The sequence below is a fragment of the Podarcis melisellensis genome (genome assembly GCF_964234715.1).
Source record: "Podarcis melisellensis genome assembly, chromosome: 8".
NCBI lineage: Eukaryota > Metazoa > Chordata > Lepidosauria > Squamata > Lacertidae > Podarcis > Podarcis melisellensis.
In genome coordinates, this window is record NC_138540.1 from 35,118,949 (window position 1) to 35,139,156 (window position 20,208).

The 20,208-nt window shown below is 43.9% G+C and overlaps 1 protein-coding gene and 1 long non-coding RNA gene across 10 annotated transcripts in view; one reads left to right on the top strand and one right to left on the bottom strand.

The window, feature by feature from the left end:
- LOC309377150 (uncharacterized protein) overlaps nucleotides 1–20,208 on the top strand; it is a 94,640-nt gene that overhangs the window by 27,867 nt on the left and 46,565 nt on the right. For 4 of the 9 annotated variants that reach the window (XR_014171436.1, XM_081924149.1, XM_081924148.1 and 1 more), the window contains exon 2: nucleotides 14,296–14,376. The exons of 4 other annotated variants lie outside the window; for them this stretch is intronic. Coding sequence is in view for 3 of the 5 variants with exons in the window: in XM_081924149.1 (XP_081780275.1) it covers nucleotides 14,296–14,376 (81 nt within the window). In the remaining 2 variants the exon portion in view is untranslated. The remainder of the gene's footprint in view (nucleotides 1–14,295; nucleotides 14,377–20,208) is intronic. One more of the 9 variants, XR_014171433.1, reaches the window with a different exon arrangement.
- LOC309377188 overlaps nucleotides 1–20,208 on the bottom strand; it is a 60,460-nt gene that overhangs the window by 13,232 nt on the left and 27,020 nt on the right. The window lies entirely within an intron of this gene.

The window sequence follows — 20,208 nt, forward strand, 5'->3', positions numbered from 1 at the left end:
GAAGCAAAGTTCTTAACCCGAGGTAATATTTCTGAGTTAGCAGAGTCTGTAACCTGAAGCGTATGTAACCCGAGGTACCACTGTAGTTGCTAAAAGAGAAGTGGGGGGGGACATTAGCTTTCTGTCTGCCACACCCCACTGGTTCAGGTAGTTTATTGCAAGCATCGTCGTTTCAGTTCCAGTGTTGCTGAGGAGTAATATTGCCTTCATGCCCAGCTAATGAACTTCCTTCCTAGAGGCATTTGGTTGGCTACCATGGAAAACAGGATACCACACTAGGCTTCCAAGGAACCATGAGGTTGTCCCCAGCACGTAGTTCTTCTACCCCCAGAAAAACTCACCCTGTACCACAGTCTATGCCTGCGAAAGGGAAGGTTTTTGTGACTGTGAGGGTCTTGACTCCTTGTGCCAAAGCAACCCGGTGGAAGCTCCCCACCCCCCACCCCTACATTTTTATTGTCCTGGAGATGAACATGATGAAGAGTTAACCACATGTGAGACAGGGATGGCTTGAAAGGGCAGGTAATTAATATCATCTGTCGCAACCTTCTTATCTTGATGGACTGATGTTTAGAGTCGTGACCTGAGGACTGGCGGGAGGCGTGACCCCCACCCCTATAAAACCAAAGGAAGGCCACTGACTCTTGAGCTTCACAAGACAGCTTTGCTCCTTCTGTTGTCACACAAAACAGCTTGATTTGTGCGTGAGCATGAGAGTGAATGATGTTTTGCACCTCCATCTGCTCCAACGTTAAGTTCCTTTCAAGTTTCTTTCGGCAAATGGAGTGGGAGAATATGTTTGTGGCACATTTCTTGTCTTAGACTTAGAGGCTTTATTGTCCAAAAATAATAATAATATTCCTGTCAGGTGATAGAGATTTTTTTTGGAGGGAGGTCCTCACAAACAGACCATTGATTCCAAATAGCTTCCCCCCCCCTTCTATGTTTAATTATTCCTGACATTTTGCCCATCATGTTGTAATGAGCTTCTTCAGAGGAAATTAAAACAGCTTGTCCCTTTGAAAGCGGAGACGGAGCTATTTTTCTGTGTCTTTGTTATCACAACACAAGCTGGTTCCCTACACACCCCCTTCCTCAAAGCATACCTTGCTGTACAATGGAAGCAACATCAAGAATTTGGTTAGACAGCATCAATCTCACATTAAAAGAAGTATCTCTTTAAACACATTTGTTCATTTTTAGAGAGAGAAAAAAAGCAGGAGATGTGGAAATTTTAAGGATTTAGAAATCTTCACCTCCCCCCCCCCCCATTCTCCAACACCCGTGAGGGTCTGTTTTTGAGCGCAGATGTGATGGTGAGGAACTGAACTGCAGATTTTAAGATAATGGCCTAATTGTGAACAAGGAGGCTTGAATTAACTCAATTCATTTGGGAGGTCTTTTGATAATTCCCTATATTAGCTGGGTCTCGAGCATTCTATGGTCCCCTGCTCATTTCAAAATATGTATCCGCCTTTGATCGTTCGACGATGTTAAGGATAAATCACAGATTAATTACTGGCTGCTTTGAGAGGCTCTTTATATAAGTCTAAGGCGGTTTTCTGGAAGCAGTAGTAGAATTTATATTTTAAGTCTGAGCAAATAAAGCCATTTTTAGTTTCAGTGATTATCATAATATCCCTAAACATGGCAGGATGAGAGATCTGGCTGTGTAAGGATACAGGGCGAGGAGCTGGGCAGCTCATTCACTACTGCTTCTATTAAAGGCTTGTTGAGATGACCCCATCAAGAGAACTCAAAGGGTTGGTTTTGCAATATACCACCAACCCAGAAGTAGAGGGGAGAGAGCTACCACTAAAAAGTGAGGAATTATCAAAGAGCCCTCTGGTTTCTGCTGGTTCCCAGAGCCGATCTAGATGTTTACATATTCTGTACTATAAGTTCCTGCAATGTGTTTGTGTGTGTTTAAATGAAGGCAATCTTTGGAGGCTGCAGTTGGGAGTGGGAAAGGACCAATTGGGAAGGAGATGCTTAGCTTTTTCCTTGACCACAGTTTTTCCTCTCTGAATTTTTGGCACTCCCCCCACCCTGCGCTCGGGAGCTCCTTTCCCCCAATCTGTCCCCGAGGGGGTGTGATTATGAGAGAGGGGAGCAATGGCCAGCATGTAAAGGGTTAAGTATCCCTCCCCACCAGCAATTTCCTATCCCTAAATTGCAGACTTCAGGGGCTGCATGAAAAATGCTATGATCAGCGTGCCAGACGCATTTTGCACCTGTCTATCGGGGACTTGCAACCAAGTAAAAATGCCCGGACCTCAGGTCTCCACCATCTGGAGGTGCATGCCTGGTGATCCTTGGATCTTGACTGTTTTCACACACTAGCAACACATCCTGTAGAATTCTATCCACTATATTTTATCTGCACCATCGGAATAATTTTCAGGACCGCAAACGTTGTATTGAAAAATACAACTTTCTGTCCGCCTGGCCCCAAAATGGCAAGTAGGCATTCCATTTTGATGACTCTACCCTGGTTTAAGGAACCATTTTGCACCTAGCTTATATATGTGAGTTTCTAATGTTTGCTTTGATCTCTTTCCACTCTTGGAAGCAATGTGTGTCTGAATACCGGTTGCTAGGAATTGCAGGGAGAGTGTTGTTGTGCTCAGATTCTGCTTGCATGTTTCTCACAGGCATCTGGTTAGTCACTTTGAGAACAGGGTGCCGGACTAGATGGGCCTTGGGCCTGATCCAGCAGGCTTTTGCCTTCACTGGAACACTGCTACTGTCGCCGCCAGTGAATTTCAAGAGCTTAATGGGGAGGGAGTGTAAGAGGAGCCCACCAGAGGGCACTATGCTGAGGGCCTGCTAAAACATGGAGCTAATCCTGCCATACAGCTTTACGGGAAGAGGTGTATGTAGGATGGCTAACATGGTGCCCTTCTGATGGAGATGGAGGTTAATTGGGAGAAAGGGGCAAAGGAGGGCAGATCTCCCAGAGCGTCTGTGCTATAATTTGCAGTCAACTCCTGCTGGGCTGAAGCTTGCAAGTGCGCTCTCTCTCTCAAATTAAAGGCACTATTTCTCACCTGGAGATTCAAGCCTGCCACCTGCCACCTGGAGGGGGCCAGTCAACCTGGAGACTTTGGGTCAGAACTGGAGGTCTGGCAACCCTAAGTGGTACTTATTCTTTAAGTGCTGTTGTCCTTTTCCTGGCGACTTCTCATCAGCTTTTAAACTGAATGACCCTGTACTGTTGGGGCTGAAGAACCCAGCTCCTCCTTACCTCTCCTGAACAAAATAGCTTTCTTTTCACTTGAAGTGACCAATGTGTTGACAAAAGAGCCTACTTATCTCAGGGTGGCCTAGATAATTTGAGTGTTTGCTAAATCAGCTTGGGCATTCCAACCCCCCCCCTTTGTGTTTGATTGTTTGTTTGTTTTTGCGTAAAACTGCATGAATTGAACAAATTTGAGCTCCACTCCACATTGTGCATGTGCATTGTGGTTCACCAGAGGCATTGTGAAAAGCGTTTGTAGTTAATATCTCTACAGAAAGCATCTATTGAAGGGGAGGGTAATTTGCAAACAAAAATGTAAACCTCATTTTTGTGGGATTTGGGAGTTGCTTATTCAGTGAAATGCTATGGAATTACCTTACTGCATCTCGAGAAATCGTGCTTGCCAGAAAGCATCGCAATGGAGCATCTCAGTCAGCGCTGCAGAAGGGAGCTATGGCTAAAAGGCTAGCAACTAAGGGCGGGAGATAAATTTGGCCTAATTCACATTTCTCCGAAGCAATATGCAAACTTTGACGCAGCTGTCATTCAAAATAATAATTTTATTTCAATTTTGCACTGCTCCCCCCACAAATGTATAAAAATGCATATATTTAGGAGCAAGTGTGCATAAATATGGATCACTGAAAATAACACTTGTATTGGGCAAAATTGCTTGTGACAATATGTATATTATGAGAAATGCACAGTAAAAATGCCAATGAATTTTTGTGCGGGCGGTTTTTCCACACAAACTTTTGGAGAAATGTGGAAAACTGATCTTCAGTAGAAAAAAAGGAGATACCAAAATCATTTATTAATTAAGATATTTATTTATTGCATCTATATCCTCCCTCTCCCCTCCAAGGAGCTCAATATTATGGCTTATACACATTTCTCCCTATCCTCATTCAGTGCTCACAACAACCCTGTGAGGTAGGTTAGGTTGAGAGACAGTGACTGGCCCAAGGTCACCCAGGGAAACGCATGACTTGATGGGCACTAGAATCCTGCTTTCCATCCAGTTCCTAGTCTGATACTCTAACCACTAGCTGGAGATGCCAGGGACAAACAGATGCTGTACCATGGAGCTTTGCAACTCTGTGAGCTCTCGGAGTCAAGGGCGCCTTCTTTCAAGCCTAAATTCAGCTAGAAGAGAAGGTACTGTGGTTATCAGGGAAACTTTTTGGGTGAATGTGTGCCCATGGGCACTGTGTTAATGACTCCGGCTGTACAAATAAGAAGCCAAGAATATAATAAAAACACAGCAAACAGCAACAGAAAATATCTATAAAACAATACAAGTCAAGTGCATAGACAGAGACATCTTGAACCTTCGTTTGAAGATGTCTATTGGCACAGGCTCAGTGTCACCTGGAAGGAAGTTCTGTTGCAAAGGATCACTACCCAAATCCATGGGTTTGAAATAGGTGGCTTTAGGATTATTACTGGCCCTTGCTAATTCCAAGAGGACAATCCCCTCCCCAACCTGCGAAAGTCTTGTAAAGGAGCTAAGTTAATTTTATCTTGTATAAGCATCGCAAGCTGTAAAATGCAAGCTATGCACAACTAAAAATAGAAAACAGCTGGTGATTGTGAAAGGGTCTGTAAGCACCAAGACAGCTGTAATTACACACAGACACCCACCCACACACCCAACTCTTCACCAGTAAGTGTGGAGAATGTGTATGCCTTTTGCCACCATTTTTATGTGTTTATACAAGACTTTGCAATATGTACGTACTGAGTCCAAGGTATGAAACTATAGCAGTAGAGCTTTTAAAAAGGATGCCGTTTCACACAATTTACTAATAAGCCAGATAATGTCATTTAGTAGATGGAGCTATTTCCCCCCACACTTCCAAGATGAAACTTTTGGAGCATCTTTGTGGATAAAGAAGCTGCAAACAGAAAAACAAATAAAAATAAAGCAATTGTAACATGTACACTGGGACTTTATAGGCTCAGATTCCCCAGTGCTGCTTCCCCTATCACGAGAGGACCACTCACAATAGCTCTGGCACAGTAGCAGCATACACACCATATGTTCAAAGCACTTGACTTCTCCCAAAGAATCCTGGGAACTGTAGAGCTAGCACCCTTAACAAACTGCAGTTTGCAACCAAACACACTCCAATAGATGCACACCAGTAACACTCCATTTTTTATAGCTATGATGACTGTCCACAGCCTCCACCCTTTTCTCTGTTACACACTGCTGATCGGTTTTTAAAAACTAAAGAGTAGGGGGTCAGTGCCAACCAGATCCAGCTTCCGTGGAGGGCATTTTGCACTCATTGGCCTCCTCTGCTGTGCACTTCATAAAACCTGGTGGCTGGGGGGGGGGGCAGACAACTGGGGGGGAGGTTGCACAGAGGAGGAGAGGCCATTTTCTGCTTTGCCTCTACAGTGGTACCTTGGTTTACGAACTTAATCTGTTCCAGTAGTCCGAAACCATTCTTAAACCGAGGCGCACTTTCCCTAATGAGGCCTCCCACCGCCGGTGCCCTTCCACCGTTCGGATTCCGTTCTTAGACCGAGGTAAAGTTCGCAAACCAGGACACTACTTCCAGTTTTGTGGAGTTCATAAATCGAATCGTTCGTAAACAGGGCTGTTCTTAAAGCGAGGTACCACTTTATTGGCAAAATGTCCTGGGCCGGCCCTGGGTCCCACCCCACCTCACCCCCACCAAATCTACACTGAGATCCTGATGGGTAGGGGAGGAGGGCTTTAACCCTTTGGCCTCACTGATTCCAGTACCAGAATATGGAGGGCCTCCTCTACCACTAGGTAAAGAACCAGCCATACGTGCATGAATGATGGTCACCTAGTTTGGCCCTGAGTGATTCTATTTAGAATCGAGAGCATCTTAGGCTTCCTCTGTACTGTGCATTTAAAGCGATACCAGGGCACCATCTCTAGGGGGCCCTAGGAGCCCAAGGGCCCCCGACACAACTTCCAGTGCTTCGCAGAGCACTGGAAGTCACGTCCGAGACATCACAAAGTCAGGTTCTGAGGCTGCAGGGTGCGTGACGTGATGACATCATGGCATGCACGCTGGGCACCCATAACCTGGGGCCCAAGTCAGGGCCCCTGAACCATATCAAACAGTTGTAAATTGGGAATTCTAGTTAAGGATGCTGAGAGTTGTTATAAGATCCGCATTCCCCTGTGAGAGCTGCAATTCCCCGAGTGGTTTAACAATCAGTTATGATCCTGCCCACGGGGCCCTAATGAGGAAATCAACTGGGCAACGTACAGAGTGGGCTTGACGGGCGTTATTGATTGATTCTTGTTTCTTGTCCAGCCAGTGACATGTTTTGGCCAGAGACTGTTTTCGTGGGTTTGTGTGGTGCCTCCAGTAGAAAAACCGCCTTGGAATTTAGGTCTCTGCCGTTTCTCTGTCTGGTTCGCGTTCCCCCAGTGTTGAATTCCTAATCCCCACAAAAGTAAAGCTGCTGCCTGCTGTAGCTTTCCTTCTCCTTTGTTTTTGTTTCCTAGGGTTACTTTATTATTATTATTAAATGTCATTACTTTTCAAATACATTCATGCTTCTTAAATCACTTCACAGAGGAGCCTTTAAAAAATACAGAAAGAAAGAAAGAAAAGGAACTAGTTGTCTGCTGACACATTTTTCTTTGCTATTAATGCTGGCTTTTGGGGGGATCCAAATCCTCTGACACAAGGACTTTTTCCAGAACATGGCATTAAAATATGAAGCCAGCAGTTCATGCACACACCTACATGTGCGTGTGCGTGTGCGTGTACACACTCACAGAGTCTAAAAAAGGCTAAAGCTACATTATTTATTAGCAGAACCAAGAAACACTGTAAAGCATTCCCTGTGTTCAGCAAATTGCATCGACTAATGCCATATCCAGTTACCTGCGTGCTGGAGGTACGTCTTGTTGCATTGCCAAGAAAAGCAACCAGTAATACTTCTTAGAATTTTAACTGTAGGATATAAAATCTGTGGTGTGCGCTTGTTCTTGGCACTGACATGAGAGGGAAAACCAGATATAAAGTAAATAGAGGGAGCTTATTCTGTGGACGCGGCTGTTGTCGTTCACCACAGGCCGGCCATTGTTTTTCGCTGTGATGAAAGTTGAAAAGCAGCATCATTAAGTAACAAGGCGTTGCATAATGATTCTGTACGCTGTTTCCCCAAAAGGAAGATAGAAGGCCAAATCTTACACAGCGAAGTTTTGAACTGTTGCATGGGGGGGCCTGTGCTACTTCAGTGTGTAAAATCAGACCCCTGAAAAATGTGTTTGTAATAACAGAAGGACCTGAGTGGAGGGGAGAAGGCTGGATGAGGTGGATGAAGATCCTCTTCATGCTGCCTCTGATCTCAGCTTCCTTTGTTCCTAAATAGGCCAGTGATCTGGTGGAATGTGGTGTGCCACTTTTGTCACCTCCCCCTACTCTGCATTATTTTTGGACTATATTTAAGCTTCTCAACAGGTCCCATTTAGAATTCAGAATGAAAAAACATACCCTCCAACATTTCTCTGATGAAAATAGGGCCGTCCCATTCCACAACAACAACAACAACAACAACTGTACTATTTACACTTCATCCACAGCCACACTAGGCAGCTTCCGACATATATAAAAACATAATAAAACATTAAACATTACAACACCTCCCTTTACAGGGCTGCCTTCAGATGGCTCAGGGGTCGGATAACTCCATACCCTCCAACATTTCTCTGATGAAAATAGGGATGTCCTAAGGAAAAGTGAGATATTCCAGGATCAGATCAGAAACTGAGACAGCTTCTGTAAATCTGGCACTATCCCTGGAAAATAGGGACACTTGCAGAGTCTGAAAACCCCCCAGTTAAAACAGAATACTGTACAGTCATGGGAATAGGGTGGACCTGAAAACACACCTCTCAGGTGTCAAAGGCTGGAGTAAAATGGCGCATCTTCAGCATTTACCAAAAGTGCACCTCTGTGGGGAGGGAGTTCCTCAACTTTGGGGCTGCCACAGACAGTGCCCTCTCCCAAGACACACCCTACCCAAACTTCAGAGGTGGGGCGGCGGTAAGAGCTAACAAGAGGGCCCCCTCTCCTGATCTTAACATTCATGGAGCTCTATAGAGAAGGAGGTGACCTTTTAGATATTTGGGGCCTAAGTCGTTTAGCATGAATGTGAGCACCTTGAATTGAGCCCAGAAGCAAGCTGGCAGGCAATGTCTTTGCTCATGACCTGCCTTCCGAGCTTCCCACAGGCATCTGAATTACCACAGGATACTAGACAACTTTCCTCCAATCTAGCAGGGCTCTCCTTCAGGATAGGTGGTGAAGCCTCTGGAAACCCTGCCCTCTCCTTGCGTTGAACGTCACATGGCAGCTCGGTTTTTCCAGTCCATGTCTGCCCCAGGGGAAAGGGGGCTGATGACTCAGCATTTCTCAAAATGTCTGGTATGAGAGTTTGTTTTATTAACGCGGGTGAAATAATGCTAATACAGAGGAAAGGCAAAGATGCTTGCCGAAAGGCCCGAAAGTGTCTGTGAGGCTAAGCAAGCGTTCGCCGGGTGAAGAAACGCCGCTAGCTGCTTATGAAAGCAAACTGTTCTTTTGATTTTAAACCTTTCACCTTGCGCCTTTCTTTGAATGATGCCATTCAGAGAATGAAACCTAATCCTCACATAGTTTATCCACGCTCAGTTGCCTGCCAACAAGGCTGCTAACAAAGAGGAAACTACTTCTATATTTGCAGACTCTCACCATCCAGCACAAGTGCATCTCTCTCTCTTTTGCAATATGGGTTTTGTCATCATTCCACGGGTGAATCCCTGAAGCCCAGGGGACAACAATCCCACCAGCCAGTTCTGAATTATCAACTTACAAAATGAAGAGCAGGGCCTGATGCTGGAAGACAGTATTAACTTGGGGTTCTTCCAAATGACCAGTTTCTCAAGCATTCAACCCAATTTTGTGTGCGTGTGTGTGTGCTCGCACAAAATTTGTGTGGAAGATATGCAATGTCTCTGTCAGGGTTGAATAAAGACCTTTAGAGGCCCTAAGCACTGAAAGGGTGATGGTGTTCCCCAAATCTACCGGTAATTCCAAACAAAACACCACTAAACCATAAAATCATAATTTAAAAAGAAAGGAAAACATATATTTGTTGCAACACATGACAGTATCTGATTTCCTCAAACTATTTTGATCTATGATAGTAGGATCCTCCTTCATCACTGGTTTAGGTGGGAATAAGTAATAAAAACAGAACAGAAAAATGTGGCAACAGGGTGGAGTGAAGGAAGTTTAACCAAGTTATGATTTGCCCCCCACGATGATTACTTTGTTGCTTATTTAAAAATACATCAAATGTAAAATTATTTTTTAAATAAAATAAAAATCTTTTTCTTTCTTTCTGCTGCCCTTGCTTTGCTGGTGCCCTAAGTATGTGCTTAATGATACTAATAATTTTATTATTTTTATGCCACCTGTCTGACTGGGTTGCCCCAGCCACTCTGTGCAGCTTCCAGTCTGCTGATTGGGTAATCCAGCGCTGGTCACGGACTGTTCATTGGCCATTCTATGGCTCAGTTTGAATGTCACAGCAAGCCAGTGTATGGATTTACTGTGACTGTCCAAACTAGTTCCCAGAGAGGGTAAACCTTGGGTACAGATGCCAGGGGCTGAACCTGTGACTTGGCTCCCAAACCCCTTCTGTGAACAGGAAGTGCTTAGATCCAGTGGAGGTTTCCATGAACGGAAGTGAGGAGGAGACCATTCTGAACCATTCACTCTTCTCCCTGCAAACCTGCACCCCACCATGCCACTTGAATATCATAAAGACAAGTGAAACCTGCAACAAAATGTTGCAGTACATTCTGCCTCCTAAAGGGACTGCTCCTCCTAGCCAGTCATTCTTTCCAAACAGGGAATTCCACTCCCCCTCTGATATGTCAGCATTGTGTTTGCGCTCTTAATTCTTATTATATATTTTAAAAAAACCCTTTTGTTCCCCCTGTGCATACTGATAGCTCCTGCTTGCTTCTCGTTTGATCCGTTTTCACTACAATTCAAGCGGCACTCACTACCTGAGTTTTCTGGGAGAAGGAATGATGCTCCTTTAACATCCTCCAACCTCAATTCTTGCACCCAGTCACAGCAACTCATCTTAAGGAGCACAGGTGGTTGGCCTAGCCTGACTTTTGAAGCAGCAGTCAGCATTTATGTGACCTTTTTAGGCTTGTGGAAACATAGGGGGAGTTTTAGCCAGGCTGTCCAATAAATGTGACAGCCATGAACCCTAAAGGTCATGCGAAAGTGGAATGAAACACAAGCTAGGTTTTTAAAAAGAAAGAAAAGGTGTTTAAACATGTTGTGAAGGCATTTGTTTATCTGTGGCTACTGACCAAGCAGCTAAGAACGGAGCCTTTGACTAGAGTTTCCAATTTTCAAAAAGTGAAAATCTGAAATCTGGACACAAAAGTTGTTGAGCTCTTTTTGTAATTTCTAAAAAGAAGTTTTTGAGATATTTTTAAGGAATTCGTCAAAATCTAGACGTGGGCTACCATATGTCTGGATTTTCCCAAACATTTCAGCAATTTCCGCCTGGACACTGCTTCCAACTGCTGTACTCTGGCTATGTCTGGGAAATTCTGGACTTACGGCAACCCTACATTTAAAGAACATGGCTTTCCCCCAAAGCATCCTGGGAACTGTAGTTTGGCCATCACAGAGCTACAATTCCTCACTCCCTTAACAGACTACAGTTTCCAGGGTTGTTTAGGGGAAAGCCATGTGCTTTAAATACATGGTGTAAACATGACAGCTTTCTTGGGGTATCTGCTTAGCTGTTGTCAGAGACAGATAACTAACTAGATGGGCCCCTGACATGATCCATCAATACATATTACATGTTTTTATGGTGGTCCAAAATGCACATCCAGTGTACATTCCCATTTAAACCTTCACGTTCATCTTAATTTTCCTCCTGTGTTTTGCAGCCCTACTAAAGCAATGAAGAATTGCTAAGGATGGGCAAATTCCTGATGCATGTCAGGATCTAACAATACCCTTGGGACTCCAGAAGCAAGCTTGTGGCTTTGGTAATGTGATATACGAGATCACGATGGCAATTAAACCCCCTCCTATTACTGCAGACTCTAGAGTTTTTCCTTTTGGTTCCCATGATGAGGCCATAAATATTGCTCATATACCGCTAGTCAAGCCCTCCCTTCTAATACCTGTTGCTGTTTAAATTTTGCACGTTAAGTGTATTGTACGACACAACTGAAACACACATAAATAATTAAGAAGCGCACCAGCTTGGAAAAAAGAACGGCAAAACCTACCCCGTTTATTCTCCCAATTGCTTGAGCTCATTTGATCATGAGGGACAGAGAGGGAGAGACCAGGCTGCTCTAAAAGATCTCACATTTTCCATCAGCTGAACCAAATCCTCCTTTGATCTGTTAATCCCAAATTTATAAGGTTAGGAGATAAGCAAGCGTAACCAAATTCCTTTTTCTTTTTTGTATACCTAATAGTCTATGAATCAAGGCAAACATAATGAGCTTCTTTGCTATGTTCCCCACCCCCCTTTTAACCTCTTCTTGCTGAATAATTCAAGGTCTGCATTTCAGGGTCTTTTTTTTTTACTAAAAAAAGAAAGAAACTCCAACTGTACATGCAGAGCACTTTTCCATGTGAGGAGCTTTCTCTCTCCCCCCCCCCCCATTTTTTTTTTCATTTCTTAAATTTGCATTCATAATATTTTGATTTTGTATTTCTGACACAGTGGCTGACTAGTTTACTCTCCTTTGTGGGGGGGGGGGGTAGAGCAGGAGTTCCCTAGTTTCTTTGAAGTCCTGTGGAGGAGAAGGCCTCTTTTGTCCAGGAAAGCCTCAAGGCAGATCTTAGGTTAGTGAGGAAGCCAGAGGTTTGAGGCTAGTTAAATGTCACCCAAATGGCTCTCTTTATGTATTGAAATATCAGTCTTCTCTTCTTAGAGGAAAATGAATCGCATTACCACTGAAGGAGGCATGTCTTTGTTGGAGGAGACTGCTTGTCTGCTGCTTAACAAGAAGCTTTTAATTCTCCCTCCACACACACTTTTATAGGCTTCTGGTCAACCCAACCGTGGTTGCGCCATGTTAGAACTCCAAGACAAGAGTGTTGTTTGGGTGAGGTAACAGAGCACAGACTCATAGCATTGTAGAGTTGGAAGGAACTACAAGGGTCATTTAGTCCAACCCCATGCAATGCAGGAATCCTTTGCCCAAGGTGGAGCTTGAACCCATGGCCCTGAGATTAAGAATCTTATGCTCTATCAACTGAGCTAAGAAGTGCCAGGCGTTAGCTATTGGGGTCATTCCCAGACCATTTATTTATTGAGTATTCATCCTGAGCATTTGCAGAACATTTGCAGGGAGGTTAGATGGTGTTAGCTATGTATTGATTGTTCCTTCTGATTCTGTGTGTGGAGGTTATATGACCGTTGCATCAAGCAGTCATTATCCCACACTTTCCAGTGCATTTCTCTGTCACTGCAAAATGTCCAGTTCTTGTTTTCTCATTTGGAGCAGGGCTTCTCAAACAGAGGGGTACGGCCCTCCCAAGGAAATTGTGTAGCAATTTTAACCCACCCCACCCCCAAAAATAAATAAATCTCAAAGCCACATGCTTTCCTATCGCACACACATTTTGTACTTGGTTTAACTCAAAGAACTTTTCTGTCTATGCTTCTCTGGCCATAGCAGTTTCTGCAGCACTCGGCCAATCCTTTTTTTTTTTAATGATTTTTTATTAATTTTCCAAATTTTAAGACCAGACAACAACAACATACAAACATCAAAAAGAAAAAGAAAAAACAAACAAACACACAAATATAATTTCTTAAGCTCATTTTCATAAACCTCTTTTCTCAGACTTCCCCATACCTCACCCTTTTTGCATCCTTATTTTACATTTTTTCAGCAACCCTTTTTGCCAATTAAATTTAAACTTATTCTCTTTCTCAGTTTCACCTTAAATCATCAAACAATTTCAGCTGTAATTCTACATCTTCCTTCCCCTTGACATTTTAACACTCCTCAATTTTGTAACAGTTCTTAAGATATGCTTTGAATTTCTTCCAGTCTTCCTCCGCCGTCTCTTTCTCTTGGTCACGGATTCTGCCAGTCATCTCTGCCAGTCCCATAAAGTCAATCACTTTCGTCTGCCATTCTTCCAATGTGGGTAGTTCTTGTGTCTTCCAATACTTTGCTAGAAGAATCCTTGCTGCTGTAGTGGCGTACATAAAAAAGGTCTTGTCCTTCCTTGACACCAACTGGCCGACCATGCCATGCTTCTCTGGCCATAGAGGTTTCTGCAGCACTCGGCCAATCCTAATCCAAAAGTATTGCTATGGCAAAGAGCCCCGCCCCTCCTGTGTGTCTCTAATCAGAAAAAATAATTTGAATGATCAGGCTGCCTGAAAGTCAGCCCTACTATGAAGGCTTCTACTACATCTCTTGTTATGAGGCTAACCAGCAGCCACAGTATTGACCTAATAGGGCTTCCTTGAAGGGGCAATCTGAGCATGCTCTGAGCTGTTTCCTACAGCCGTACCTCCAAGTATGTTCTTTGTAGCTCAGCAGGAGAAGCTGTGCTGACAGCATGTGACATCTTTGCTGAAACATCTGCACTGGCTGCCCATATGCCACCAGGCCAAATTCAAGGCTCTTCTGTTAACACACAAAGCCCTGAAGAATTTCAGTCCAGGGTATCTTCAGGAAGGGTCTGAGCCATTCCATCCCTGCTCAGTCACAGAGGTTATCCAGAGGAGCGTTGTTAGTTGTCCTCTGTGTCACAGAGGCCCAACTGGCCTCAACTAGACATCAGTCACTGATTGTTGCCAGCCCCATGCTGTGAGACTTCTGGCAGAGATTCTGCAGGCACCCTCACTTTTGACTTTCATCTGTCTCTTGAAGACCTCTTCATGTCAACAGGCCTATGCAACTATTTAAATTTTCCCGATTAGCCAGTCTTATAGTATGTTTCATTGTACTTATATACATTGTTGTATACTGCCACGGCTTTTTTCAGCCAGATCTCACCAGAACCCAGTTCCAGAACCTCTCAGGTGGGCGCTGTTGTCATTATAAGAGAACAAGGGAGGCGTACACGGTGAGTTCCAACACCTCTTTCTCTAGAAAAATAACGCTGTATACCACCTTGATATTTTATGTGAGTTGGTTGCAAGTACATTATTTTTTATAAATAAATAAAACTATTTTTCCCTAGTTGCATTTGCCTGCCCTGTTACATGTGATGCTAAAGGTTTTGACTCCTTGGCAGAAGGATGGTATAAAATGTAATAAATAATCAGTTAATCAAGAAGCAAATTAATTAAAGCAGCAGAATCAAACTGTCCAGACAAACCAAAACCATTTTAATGGGCAGAGACAGGACGATGTCATCTCCCCCTGAAACAGGATGATGATCTTCCCTTTGCTCTTAGAAGGGACATTTTCAATGTGATCTTATACATGCTTGTACTCAGATCACACCCATATGGTACATCTAAAACACATTTAAAGCTTCCCAGAAATTGTGGTTTGTTAAGGGTTCCAGGAACTGTATCTTTGTGAGAGGTAAACTACAGTTCCCGTATGCTATAAATGTGCTTTTAAATGGTGTGGATGTGACTTCAGAAGTAATTCCCATTGAATTCAGTGGGGCTCATTCACAGGAAAGTGGAAATAGGATTGCAGTGTTATATGTAAATCAACCTCCCCACCTTTTCCTCTGAGGTACCTTGGCATGGGGAGAAGAATCATGTGCCATTATGGGATACCAGTTCTAGGGTCTTTGTTATTCGTATGAAAAACAAAATATTTGATTTGAAGTAGAAAGTGAAATCTCAGAAGGAGTGTGTGCGTGTGTAGCTTTGATGGTGTCCCTTTAATTGTGTGCCGGAGAATATGAAGGCAAAGCTAAGGTAGCCTTCTGTTGGTCAATCAATAACAGGAGTAATATAATAGAAAACAAAAATACTTTCATCTCTAGAAACCAGCTTCAAATCTATTCTGGATCAAAGTAACAAGAGTATCTAGTGTCTGTTAAAATGTCCCAAGAAAGAACAGTCAGGCAGCTTCTTTCTTTGGTTTTTTGCATATCACACAAATCTATTCTTGGCATGCTTTAATTCCATAGAAAATACACATGCCTTAGTTAACAGTCAGGCCACCAAGAAAAGAAAGGAAAAGACTCTAACATTGTCACATGTCTTTGCTTTATGCTGGGCTCAAAAGCTTTTAAAGAGCAATTTTAGAACAGCACACACAGTGTATGGAATAAATTTGCTTTTGCTCTCATTAGAAGTTAAATTTATCCTCCAAGAAACTGGCCTTTGTGCTGGGTGCAGATGACAGCTGGTGGAGTGGGAGCTTCCTTCAAGCTAGACACATAAGGAAATTTGAACAAGAATGAGAAGACTAATTGTCCTACTTAGCCAGAATCAGCATTTGTCATTGAGAGAGCCTTTGCAGAACACCAGTGTTTCAAAAGTACCACATCCTCCTCTGTGAACCTGTCCCACCAGTTGACATCTAAATCCCTGAACAATTGGCCTTCAAAGCCATGTGTGGTGCGTGGTCAGGAGATCAGAGGGGCAGCTTCTACCCATCTAAGCCAGCTGAGAGTCAGCCCTACCATTAGACTGTCATGATCCACAGGGATTTCCACCACTGAGGAAGGGTGATGGCGTGAGCAAAGGGAAGTCAGTAGTTCCTGATTCTCAGGGCAAGACAAGGCAAGAGTCAGCACCTGGGAAGGAGATTAAAACTGTGCTCCTGAACCAAGGCTAAACATCAAGGTGTCTCAGCAAGTTCTTGGAGAAACTGGCTGAGTTTGCATGTCAAAGTGCAAGTAGATAAATAGGTACCGCTCCGGCGGGAAGGTAAACGGCATTTCCGTGCGCTGCTCTGGTTCGCCAGAAGGGGCTTAGTCATGCTGACCACATGACCTGGAAGCTGTACGCTGGCTCCCTTGGCCAGTAAAGCGAGATGAGCGCCGCAACCCCGGAGTCGGTCACGACTGGACCTAATGGTCAGGGGTCCCTTTACCTTTAGGTAGTTCTTGAGAACACAAGAGTCCTGCTTCATGAGGCCAAAGGTACATCTAGTCCAGCATTCTGTTCCCACAGTGGCCAATCAGATATCTAGGGCACACCCACAAGTGGGACATGAGCACAATAGTCATCTCTGACTCATGAATCCTAAGCAACAGGTATTCAGAGGCACACAACTTCTGATAGTGGAGGCAATATATTGACCAGTTTGTTGTTGTTGTTGTTGTTTAGTCGTTTAGTCGTGTCCGACTCTTCGTGACCCCATGGACCAGAGAACGCCAGGCACCTCTGTCCTCTACTGCCTCCCGCAGTTTGGTCAAACTCATGCTGGTAGCCTCGAAAACACTATCCAACCATCTCGTCCTCTGTCGCCCCCTTCTCCTTGTGCCCTCCATCTTTCCCAACATCAGGGTCTTCTCCAGGGAGTCTTCTCTTCTCATGAGGTGGCCAAAGTACTGGAGCCTCAGCTTCACAATCTGTCCTTCCAGTGAGCACTCAGGGTTGATTTCCTTCAGTATGGAGAGGTTTGATCTTCTTGCAGTCCATGGGACTCTCAAGAGTCTTCTCCAGCACCATAATTCAAAAGCATCAATTCTTCGGCGATCAGCCTTCTTTATGGTCCAGCTCTCACTTCCATACATCACTACTGGGAAAACCATAGCTTTAACTATACGAACCTTTGTTGGCAAGGTGATGTCTCTACTTCTCAAGATGCTGTCTAGGCCTGTCATTGCCCTTCTCCCAAGAAGCAGGCGTCTTTTAATTTCGTGGCTGCTGTCACCATCTGCAGTGATCATTGAGCCCAAGAAAGTAAAATCTCTCACTACCTCCATTTCTTCCCCTTCTATTTGCCAGGAGGTGATGGGACCAGTGGCCATGATCTTCGTTTTTTTGATGTTGAGCTTCAGACCATATTTTGCGCTCTCCTCTTTCACCCTCATTAAAAGGTTCTTTATTTCCTCCTCACTTTCTGCCATCAAGGTTGTGTCATCTGCATATCTGAGGTTGTTGATATTTCTTCCGGCAATCTTAATTCCGGCTAGGGATTCATCCAGCCCGGCCTTTCGCATGATGAATTCTGCATATAAGTTAAATAAGCAGGGAGACAAAATACAGCCTTGTCATACTCCTTTCCCAATTTTGAACCAATCAGTTGTTCCATATCCAGTTCTAACTGTAGCTTCTTGTCCCACATAGAGATTTCTCAGGAGACAGATGAGGTGATCTGGCACTCCCATTTCTTTAAGAACTTGCCATAGTTTGCCGTGGTCGACACAGTCAAAGGCTTTTGCATAGTCAATGAAGCAGAAGTAGATGTCTTTCTGGAACTCTCTAGCTTTCTCCATAATCCAGCGCATGTTTGCAATTTGGTCTCTGGTTCCTCTGCCTCTTCTAAATCCAGCTTGCAGTTCTGGGAGTTCTCGGTCCACATACTGCTTGAGCCTTCCTTGTAGAATTTTAAGCATAACCTTGCTAGCGTGTGAAATGAGTGCAATTGTGCGGTAGTTGGAGCATTCTTTGGCGCTGCCCTTCTTTGGGATTGGGATGTAGACTGATCTTCTCCAATCTTCTGGCCACTGCTGAGTTTTCCAAACTTGCTGGCATATTGAGTGTAGCACCTTAACAGCATCATCTTTTAAAATTTTAAATAGTTCAGCTGGAATACCGTCACTTCCACTGGCCTTGTTATTTGCAGTGCTTTCTAAGGCCCATTTGACTTCACTCTCCAGGATGTCTGGCTCAAGGTCAGCAACCACACTACTTGGGGTATACGGGACATCCATTTCTTTCTGGTATAATTCCTCTGTGTATTCTTGCCACCTCTTCTTGATGTCTTCTGCTTCTGTTAGGTCCTTTCCACTTTTGTCCTTTATTATGGAAATCTTTGTACGAAATGTTCCTTTCATATCTCCAATTTTCTTGAACAGATCTCTGGTTCTTCCCATTCTATTGCTTTCCTCTATTTCTTTGCATTGCTCGTTTAAGAAGGTCTTCTTGTCTCTCCTTGCAATTCTTTGGAAATCTGCATTCAATTTCCTGTATCTTTCACCATCTCCCTCACATTTTGCTTGCCTTCTCTCCCCCGCTATTTGTAAGGCCTCATTGGACAGCCACTTTGCTTTCTTGCATTTCCTTTTCATTGGGATGGTTTTCGTTGCTGCCTCCCGTATAATGTTACGAGCCTCCATCCATAGTTCTTCAGGCACTCTGTCCACCAAATCTAAATCCTTAAACCTGTTCCTCACTTCCACTGTGTATTCATAAGGGATTTGACTTAGATTGTATCTTACCGGCCCAGTGGTTTTTCCTACTTTCTTCAGTTCAAGCTTGAATTTTGCTATAAGAAGCTGATGATCTGAGCCACAGTCAGCTCCAGGTCTTGTTTTTGCTGACTGTATAGAGCTTCTCCATCTTTGGCTGCAGAGAATATAATCAATCTGATTTCGATGCTGCCCATCTGGTGATGTCCATGTGTAGAGTCGTCTCTTGTGTTGTTGGAAAAGCGTGTTTGTGATGACCAGCTTGTTCTCTTGACAGAACTCTATTAGCCTTTGCCCTGCTTCGTTTTGATCTCCAAGGCCAAACTTGCCAGTTGTTCCTTTTATCTCTTGACTCCCTACTTTAGCATTCCAATCCCCTATGATGAGAAGAACATCCTTCTTTGGTGTCACTTCTATAAGGTGTTGTAAGTCTTCATAGAATTGGTCAATTTCAGTTTCTTCAGCACCAGTAGTTGGTGCATAAACTTGGATTACTGTGATGTTAAAAGGTCTGCCTTGGATTCGTATCGAGATCATTCTATCTTTTTTTTTTTTTTGAGATTGCATCCCAGTACAGCCTTCGCCACTCTTTTGTTGACTATGAGGGCCACTCCATTTCTTTTACGGGTTTCTTGCCCACAGTAGTAGATATGATGGTCATCCGAACTGAATTCACCCATTCCCGTCCATTTTAGTTCACTGATGCCCAGGATGTCAATATTTATTCTTGCCATCTCATTTTTGACCACCTCCAACTTACCCAGGTTCATGGTTCTTACATTCCAGATTCCTATGCAATATTTTTCTTTACAGCATTGGACTTTCCTTTCGCTTCCAGGCATATCCGCAACTGAGCGTCCTTTCGGCTTTGGCCCAGCCGCTTCATCAGCTCTGGATCTACTTGTACTTGCCCTCCGCTCTTCCCCAGTAGCATGTTGGACGCCTTCCGACCTGAGGGGCTCATCTTCCAGTGTCATAACTTTTATATGCCTGTTGTCTTTGTCCATGGAGTTTTCTTGGCAGGGATACTGGAGTGGCTTGCCGGTTCCTCCTCCAGGTGGATCACGTTTGGTCAAAACTCTCCACTATGACCTGTTCATCTTGGGTGCCCTGCTCGGCATAGTTCATAGCTTCTCTGAGTTCTTCAAGCCCCTTCGCCACGGCAAGGCAGTGATCCATGAAGGGGATATTGACCAGTAGCCACTGGCTACTGGTTTGCTTCAAGCTTTGTTTCGAGAGAAGGAATGGTTGTGTGTAAAGGGAGGAATGAGCATGTGAACGCAAGGTCCTTTGTCACTCATTTATGTAAAGGAAAAGCATGGTTTGACATAACAACTAAACTGCTCCACTGTGTTGATCCAGGAACATAGGCTGTGTAGACGTTACTGCTTTCTCTGGCTCCAGCGCACTTCCTACCACTGGTGTTTAAAGTCAAGTACACATGACATTAGCCACAATCCATTTGTATCCCGAGCTACTCCCCTATAAGGAAAGGTTACAGCGGTTGGGGAATTTTTCGTTTAGAGAAAAGGCGAGCAAGAGGTGACCCATAGGAGTTTATAAAATTATGCATGGCGTGGAGAGAGTGGAGAGATAAATTCCCCACCACCCCATAATACTAGAATT